The sequence below is a fragment of the Cryptotermes secundus genome, unplaced genomic scaffold (assembly GCF_002891405.2).
Source record: "Cryptotermes secundus unplaced genomic scaffold, Csec_1.0 scaffold5024, whole genome shotgun sequence".
NCBI classification, from domain to species: domain Eukaryota; kingdom Metazoa; phylum Arthropoda; class Insecta; order Blattodea; family Kalotermitidae; genus Cryptotermes; species Cryptotermes secundus.
Genome location: NW_019724853.1, coordinates 93,190 through 102,564, shown reverse-complemented (window position 1 = coordinate 102,564; position 9,375 = coordinate 93,190). Strand labels below are relative to the sequence as shown.

Here is a 9,375-nt window from a genome sequence, read left to right as displayed (position 1 = left end):
ATTTGATAGCGTTCTATGCCATTTAATGAATAGGTGGCCATTTACTCGATGTTGATTCTCACAGGAAAGAGAAGGTGGTGTGTTCGAAACAGAAGCACTACCTGATGCAGTGACGGTATCGACAAGCTGCTCCGTGTAAAGCAAGGAGGGTGTCTGATGTAGCACTGGAAGGTCTTCGTTTTTCAGATATCGTTGCGAATTTTTAAGAAACTAGGAGAGAAATATTAACAGTTCTCTTATCATTCCTCGTGAGTTGAACAATGGAACGAAGTTCACCAATTTGTGTGCACACAAGAAGTGTGTGCTCCGCATTGAGATCCATTTACAGTCCTTAAGCAGATTGGTATTTCCTTTAGTCTCCTCATATGAAGACACAGCTGCACAAACTCAGATCGACCCCTCATTTAGTATTGACAGCAGGATATAAATGCATTACACATAAATGCAGGCAAACATTTTATTGAGCGTCTCTTGTGTATATTACATTTCTGTTGTCACTTCGAATACGCTTCGATCTGGTAGTGACAGGGAAAGTGGCGTGTCAGGTCACTGTTTCTACTTGCTGAAATATGCCAGAAGTGAAGTGAAAGCTGCGTTGTAATCAGTGGCCACCTCGTTGGAGATGTAGTTACTGCGCTCGTCCTTGTAGTTGTCGCTGCTGTCTGGGCCACCTACCAAGGCACCTGTGAGCACGTGGTAGTTGGGACTCGCGCTGTTGTACGTGTTCCAGTCACATACCGCCGGTGCGTCGGGGCACGAGCTGTAATGAAGGCATGCATGGATCTTACACTGGGTTCATATGTGGACACGGTTATGATATTAGGCTAAACACTGGACCTGTCGTATGAAGAGAACACACTCGTAGAATGGCGCGGATGTTTCGGAACAGCTAACGTGGGAAAATGTTCAGATCGAAGGGAGTTGGATTAACCAGGTATTGTACATTATTTTCCTGAATGAGGGGCTCTTCAGAGTTATCTCTTCGCCATTCTCTAGGTCTGTAATAAATGGATTCGATTTGGGGGGTTGGTTCGACGTTTGTGGTGGACTTCTCAGCTGAGGAAATCATGCAGAATGTAGTTGCGAACGTACGGAAGAAGGATGTTAGACTGGAAAGCGAAAGCTGATCAGAGTCTTATACGCTAATTAAAAGGCGCCTTGTGGAATCCAGGATGTGATAGTTCAGATGGAATGGAAATGGCGCAATATAGCTTGCATTCCGAGTTTAGTGCAATGAATTGAAGCGAATGAATTTCTACCATACAATGAAAATGTAGCCATGATAGTTGGTTTTCGGTTCGTCTCCGAAGGCAACGCGTGATTGGGAGTGGAGTTTCGACGAGTAAATGTAAGATTGTAAGTGAAACATACCTGGATCTGTGATGAGGGTGAGTGGGTGGATTATTGCCATAACCTATGACGTAGCTGCGGCCACCGTCTCCCAGTATATAGTCCAGCTGCTTCTTGGCAAACTGTCGATTACTGTCAGCATTGATGCCTAGGTCCGCAGCCTGTAATGCAGGTTCGTAGTTCAATTAGCATTCACACCGCGTGCATTTGCTCCTCAAATTTCACTGTACGAGAACAGTCGGGTATATAAACAGTCTTGTGTTTCCCTAACTGACCCGTGTGACAAATCAGCGCATCCATGTAAGGCTCATGTAGTTCATCTGATTCCTCAAGGCTCAAACACCGCAAAAATTTAGTTTCACGACCAACTGTGGCATTTATAGAGCATAGTAACTGAAGGTATTTAATTTATTTTTTGTTTACTGTTATGTATAAGGGGGCACACGTTAGTGTATTTGGTTGAGGCACTATGCCTGAAGGACTCGGGTTCGACTTCCAATGAGGTCACTTTATTTTTAAAGTGACCTAGCCATTCCAGTCTTAATCTGGCCCTGGGATCGACCCAGCCCTGCGGGGATAAAAGCTGTCAGCGCGTAAGGCCGACGACCTCATCGTCATCTCTGAGCCCATTGTCTAGAAAATGTTGGCGTCTATGTCCCACAACTCTATGGGTCTTCACGGTCTGTTACAAGGAGAGCTTTAACTATTTTACTGTTACGTGCATACTCATAGTATTTCGAAGCTAGTGGATAATTGTTGAAAAGTGCTCTACATATTCATTTGCAGAGAGATTAGCGTGTGCCTTGCGTTACTCTCTGGTATCACTGAGATATGCGCTTGTTGCTATAGTGCACAGGATAAGTCTCTTGTTCCGAGTCTCTGTATGAGGACGTTCGAGAAAGCGAATGTTTAAAATAATAATTGGTGATTACCGAAGCACAGATGAAGGCCGCATTGGCAGCCATGCGCAGGGAACCCCATTGGTCAATGTACACGAGACCCTTGGGTGTCTTCTGTTGCGAAGTCGAGATGTAGGTGCAGTAGCCTGAAACCTTGTCCTTGTAAGACTGTTTGTTTGTGATCTTCGCCAGTAGAACCTGTGGAAAATTGTACCAAGTGTTAGAAGATGGGAAATGTGTTTAAACACGTCTCCTATATGCACAGGGAGATACAAATTCTGTTTTGGAAAATGTTGCAGATATGTGAAGAGTACCAGAGTACCGATCCGTGATTAAGCGAGTTTAGCGTCAGTTACAGACGGAAATAGAAAGAGTCTTTCTGTGATTTAATGCGTTTGAAATAAGTCGTGATGTTAGTGACAGACGGACGGGGATTGTGAACCTCTCAAGTTATCTGACCTCTACACCAGAGATCTTGGAATCCCAGGTGAATCCACCGTTCCAGTTCTGGAGGCCGAATTCGTTATATAGCTGTTCAGCAGTGGTCAGGTAACTGTTGTCGTTGGTTGCCCTATACAGCCACACGGCTCCCCATACCAGTTCATCTTTGTAATCTCCAGACCTGTAAGATAGCAGGATAAATGTCAGACTAGTGGCTCTGAGAGCCCTGACTTTGAAGTATACGGCGTCTCTGGTTGCGAAATAGTGTGGTTCGGTACGCCATGTCATGATCAAAACACCTAACCCCACTGAAATTAGGAATCATCTCAGCAATTGAGTGCAACAAAATAAGTTTCAGGAAGGAAGGACATCTCACTGTGTTACAGGGTGTTTCCCTTTATGAGCCTGGTACTAGTACTGTTGTATATATCTCGATTATGTGGATTGTACAGTAACCTGTACTATTACTGTTGATGGAAAAATTAAATGTTTTTCGTTATAGAAGTGTTGTTATGAGGAATAGGAATAAGTAAACTTTTGTGTCGATGTTTTAATGTTTATATCTGGGTCGTAACTAAGAGCTCTGTTTCTGTGTAGGTAGTCTTAACTGTGTCAGGTATTTACTGCAATATCTTGAACTAAGATTGCTGTTACTGTGGGTGTTAATGCGTGAAGCATTATAAATTTGCAATTGAAGTAGATAATAGAGTACACTTACGCATAGTAACTCTGCGCATCGGTGATAGAATCACTGTATTTGCCGCGATAATTTTTGGCGAAGTCAAAAAGCTGCTTGGCATGAGTGAGCAGGGTGTTGGCGTAAGAGGAGTCACTGCTCTTGAACACGATAGAAGCTGCAGCGAGGGCAGCCGCAGTTTCAGCGGCCAGGTCAGAACCTGGAGAAATACATAATTCAGTTTGCTGTTGGATAACAAATTACAGTTATACGTGTATTGGGGCTTTCTGTACTTGGAGACGGTTCTTTGGAATAGCTTGACAGATCAACTTGTGAGGGTCAGCTGAATCTGCGAAATGTCTTTCAACCGAAGGTGTGAAATTTGAGGATGCGAGGATATGTTTCACAGGTCGCTGAGTGTCCAACGGATGAGAGATGCTTAGATGTATGAAAGACGCACCTTGATGTAAGTTTACCTGGGTGCGACGTGTCGATCTTGTAGGCGGGTCTGCTCATAGTCATGTCTTCTGGACGTCCCCAGTATGCGTGGTCTGGGCCTCCCTCACCCACTTGTCCATACAATACGTTGGCACTAACGTGGGCCTTGATGAAGTAGTCCGTTGCCCATTTAACAGCTTTGAGACCATCGCTCAAAGCGCCTGCGCAGCACAGTGGTTGATTATTATTTGCATCTTATGTGGTCATTGGGACTGAAATGTGGTTGTGTGCAATGTGAAGGAACGATCCCGTATTGTGCTGCTGTGTAATGAGTGTCTCAGTACATGTGTAACTTTACGTGCTTCATATGAAACGATGTTCGCACCTTCACTTTTTAAAATCTTATCCTCGCATATTCTTCTGAATAATAACACGCGCTCTATTCTAGGTCCCTCCGTAACTCCCTTGGATTTTGTACTAGATCTTTTAGTTCTTCATTGTTGTACTCTATTGCAAAGAAAATAAGTCTGTGTTTCGTCCATACCCTGAAATGTTATGCGGTTTGCTCCATTTTTTTCCCTGTGTTTATTCACAATATAGTTTATTTTATAACCTGCCTTAGGTCATAATTAATTTTAATTGCAATTATATGATGTAGGTTCAAAATATTAAAATGTAAATACGATGGAAGTGTAGCTATATTACACATATGTTGCACCCGGAAACACAGTCTAAAAACAATGACGGAAATGAAATCTAGCCGTGCATGCCTTTTCCATAATTTTATGGAATTGTTTGATTCATGTCGACATGCAAGTTCTCTTATTGTTGTGGTTTATATTTAAATTTCATATTTTGATAATCCAAGTATGCTATTCACAATGGTTAAGGGAAGTGATGCCACTGTAAAATTTGGAATGATTAGTGGAGATATGTCTGAGAGTAAATGTTACATTCCAATTCTACATACCGTTATGTGATCAGCTCTTTGTGATAAGATTTTATGGTTCTCAAGGTCCCCTGCTCTTTGTCGGTGCAGTAACCCGAGATTATCGTCACCGTGATATACGCACCTGCTGCACTGTATCCTGCCTGATTGTCCACAAGTCCCCAAGCCAGCACGGTGGCAGTGTAGGCCATTGGGAAGCCGAACTTGACGTAGTCTCCAGCTGCAAAATTGAATAGTAAATTCTGAACATCTAAGACTGGATCGGACCACGGGAATATTATCGCCTGAATGTCAGTATTTCTTTAAAATATGGCGAGTTTGACAGTTTGACGTACGTGTTGTATCATGATCTGTACAATTATCTTCATCGAAATGGGAAGTATAAATGTACGGAAATGGCTGCAGAACGTTAGAGAATAAATCTTTGGTTCCTAGGTCCCCCGCCGTATTGTTGAAACACGCAGCTACACTTGTATTACTTTTTCTTTGTGAAATGATATCGTCCCGCGTGTGAACTCACTCCTATACTTTTTTTTATTATTTGTTATAATTTGACTAGTTTGTGAACCGTTGCTAATAATTCTTTGAGTTTTTAGTCCTTTTTTTGTGATTTTGTTAAAGGTATTATGAAATGTCCAAGGTTCTGAAGCGTCAAATGACAGGTTGTGCGAGAATCAGTGAATTTCAAATGGATGTGCGAGAAAGGTACTGTGGTACTACGTAAATCCTCAGTCCGGATATCCGGTGCCCCGGTAGAAATTTCTGTGCTTGCGTGTTACATGCAAGTAAATTTTTAATTTAAATCTCTTGTGTAGCAGCGACACTTATACGTACAAGCGTATTTTAGTGAACCACAGTTGACTGTCTGAAGAGATGTTCGATAAGCAAAACACATTTCCTATGATGGAATATCGTTCTTGCCTCCTTGGTACATGAATTACTCATGCCTTCTTATTCATATGAAGATTCCTGTGGTATTTTCGACCACACATTTTCTATTCCCTTAAGTCCTTTATACAGCAATGCGCTGTACTAGGTAATTTTTCGTTGCTCTTAGGGGGTGCGAAAAATTCTCTTCTCTGTTTTATTTTTGTTCTGATGTGCGCTACTTTGTTTTCTTTATTTCATTGCACTAACCACCAAGCTGACTCAACCTGTAAAATTTCTTTCTAAAGCACTGAATAATGTCTGAAATCTGGATGCTTTGGACAGTGAAGTACAGTTAATTTGTTAGTTCAGGAGCTCTTGGGGATGTGGTAGTGCATTTGTGTTAGAACTTACCGTCATAGTATCCTCCTGTCAAGTCCTCGCCATTTTGTCCTTTGTCGTTGAGGGCTGAATCTTTCCTCCACGTGACCTTCTGATCGGCGGGCAATTTTCCCGATCGTTGTGCCTCGTAGAAGAGTAGCGAATCGCGCAGGACTTCCTTGTAGTCGTAAGCTGCAACACAGTGACAAATTCCGCCGTTACTTTTCCCCCGCTTGATACCAAGCGGACATAAGTTCCATAAATGTTGCTTTAGAACTTCTTCTGACTTGGCTTTTACGTCAGTATTAACACGGTTGTTTTCCTTGTAATATTTCAATCGTTTAATCGCTTTGGAAGCTTCAAATAATACGTTTGTGAGTTAGAATTTGAAGAGTAAATTTTCACCCAGTGGTCCTTTTGGTGTGAAAAGTAAAGGTATCCCTGTAGCAGGTCGTGAAGGCCCATAGAGTTGTGAGACGTTGAGGCTCCCACATTTGTTAGTAAATCGGCTCAAAGATGGCGGTATGTTTGTCAGCCTTACGCGCCGGCCGCGCATTACTCCCAAGGAAAATTATTTATTTAATTTCTGGTACTGATTTCTGTTAGAGGCTGAGTCGACCCGAGGGCCATAGCGCGGCTGGAATAATTAGGTCAATTGAGAAAAATCCAGTAACCTCCTCGGGACTTGAACCCGCGATCTTCCGTCTTATAGCATAGCCCCTCAACCAACTAGTTCTTGTTCATAATATTGTATACGTGTTTTGTGTACAGTTGGATTCCGTAACATTGTTATTAGCAGACTGCAGTGCCCCTACTTTCATTGTTTCTATCTTACCTGTTTATTTCTTTCAGCTGTTCGTGTTTTCTTCATGAACTGAACAAAGAATATTTTCAACTTGTAAGCTTTGTCTATAATGCAGATCGGTACTGGTTTTTGACGTGTTATCGAGTTACATTTTACCCACGAATATTATACGTTCTCGCTTTGGTTTCATCTACCAATAGGGATCATCCGGCCGGGTGTAGCCTGTGCAGAAGATATTTAGAATAATGGAAGTATCTCGGTTATAATAAAGCAAATGTATATATCGGAATCCTGTCTATGTGGTGCTTTTCAATTGAAATGTTAGTATCATTATTACATTAAAACCGTCTAGAACTGAAATATCCGGATGTCGCCAACTCCCACTCCTGCCCGTCTGTGTTATCAGACAACTCTTCAGTGAGTGCATCTATTGGCAGAGTACTAATTAATTGTAGAGTCATCTGAATAGATCCGAATAGACCTTAACCCTGTAACCGCTTCATGCAAATGTAAGTTAACCTCCGTGTACGGTAAGCCTAGCAGTGCTGTTCGTTTGATTACCTTGACAGAGCGCAAGCGCAGCCAGAATGCAAACGAAGACCCTCATTGTTGCTGGCCCTGGCTGTTCACCGAAGAGTGATTAGCGTCGGAGTATCGCTTCATATTTATATCATCAGCACACGTCATACTGAACTATACGAATGTCACCTTTTGTGTCAGAACATATTTGTAATACTGAACACCTGGACTTTCGTCATTGGAAAGGCACGATTTGGGTATAATTTGTTTATAACCGTCGATAAAACATTGCATTCTGTTTGCAGAGGGATTCTCTGCGTCAGACACATAAATTTTGTCACAATCTAGAATAGTCAGTTCTCAAGAATTAAAACGATTGTTTGTTGCATGTTCTTGGGTGCAATGACGGATATTCCTATGGTCTTATTCACCCGTTTGTTATCATACTTCTATATGCATGCAGCGTTAATTTAATTTGTATATCATCATCATAATCATCATTCGAGGTATGTTTGATTACCTTTTAATTACAGCATATAAAGATGGAATTAATAATAATGCTGGAATTAAAGTCCCTAACAACATTCCCTAATGACCCGCTTTATATAAGGAATTGCGTACTGCAAGAAAAAGTGTATTGCACGCCTGTGTAACATCTAGGTATCTGGTAAACATATACCGTTTCGCACATAGGTGTAGGGGAGCCGGGATAGCGCAGTCGGTGTGGTGAGTGGCTACAGGCTGGACGACCGAGGGATCGGAGTCCCAAGTCCGGGGGGGGGGGGCAAGAATTTTCTCTTCTCCAAGTCTTCCAGACTAGTTCTGGGGTCCACCAAAATCCTGAGCAGTATCGAAAAATGTTAACATCTAGCAATTTTTCTCCAATTTAATACGTTAAGTATTGATAGGTCGATAATTACTAATCAGAAAAGATTTCTTCTTCAATTCGAAATCAAATTCCAGCTTTTACTGGAAATATACTTACTCACTTCTTCTTGTAGTCATTTAAGGTTTGCGCTTCCATTCAGACAACACTGACTGGCGTGACAGTTGTGTTATTTTCACGGATTTATTTGATAAGAATGTTCATTATGGCTTCCTTTTTTTTCTTTGTCGCTACAGTCCCAATTTTGGTCTTGGCCTAACTCCATGAAACTCTCCGTTTTACTTCGGTTTACTAGATCTTAGACATTCGGTAGGACTCCTTGGGCGGGTGATCAGCTCGTCGAAAGAACTCAACCTGTACACAAACACAAAAAAAACGCAAATATAAACACGAAACATCCATGCACGGATTTGGTTTCGAATCCACGATCCCGTCTTCCAGGCCAGCAAAGACAGTGCATGCCTTAGGTAGAGAGGAAGCTGAATCTTGTGAATTCGAATTGTAATTCAAAACTGCACACGCACGCGTACTGTACAGTATATCGATCAGAGAGGAGTCGTATTCGTGGGCAATGGTAGTAGTTTTCCACAATTCTTTGTGTACACCAATATTACGTAATAGAAGCTGACAGAGTAATATCGATTTTCTCTAACGTAGAGGTTTTTTATATAATACTTCAGAATGTACGTAATCAGATACGTATATGAATGTATACCTGCAATTACAACCCCAAGAATTATTCTGTGATGATCATCTTCATGATCCATGGACGAAGATTATTCAGGTGTCAAATTAATCGGAGGATGCTTACATTTTGGTATGAAAAATAAGTGTTACGAGATCTTGTGGTTTGTATATTTGTCTCAATGAACTGCAGTCTAAAGATTATAGGGCCAAATATTCCGATCGCTTTGATCTGTGATCAAATACCAAAATGCTCCTGATTTAAAAATTATTGTAGCGTGTCTGCTGAAAGCCGGAATGGTTTAATAAGCAGGGACAACCGTTGAGAGGCAATAGCTCTGAGAACACATTTCCACGGCCCTCAGGTCACGTGACCACTCCCGTGCTTACTCGCAACAGAGGAACACGTCCCGTCCGCGTCTGTCGTGACGCCACGCAACAATAGGACAGCTGCGGAAAGCGGTGTTGCTACGCGGTTCC

The 9,375-nt window shown here is 41.9% G+C and overlaps 1 protein-coding gene across 1 annotated transcript; it reads right to left on the bottom strand.

Annotated features, from left to right (window-relative positions):
• Positions 1–443: 443 nt before the first annotated feature.
• LOC111863126 (endoglucanase A) lies at positions 444–7,475 on the bottom strand. The gene is made up of 9 exons (XM_023849161.2): positions 7,368–7,475; positions 6,035–6,193; positions 4,878–4,973; positions 3,843–4,025; positions 3,409–3,586; positions 2,709–2,871; positions 2,283–2,447; positions 1,372–1,511; positions 444–760 (listed from the first exon to the last, which is right to left on the bottom strand). The coding sequence occupies exons 1-9, from the start codon at positions 7,411–7,413 to the stop codon at positions 556–558; spliced, it is 1,335 nt and encodes a 444-aa protein (XP_023704929.1). The 5' UTR covers positions 7,414–7,475; the 3' UTR covers positions 444–555.
• Between the last annotated feature and the right edge of the window lie 1,900 nt (positions 7,476–9,375).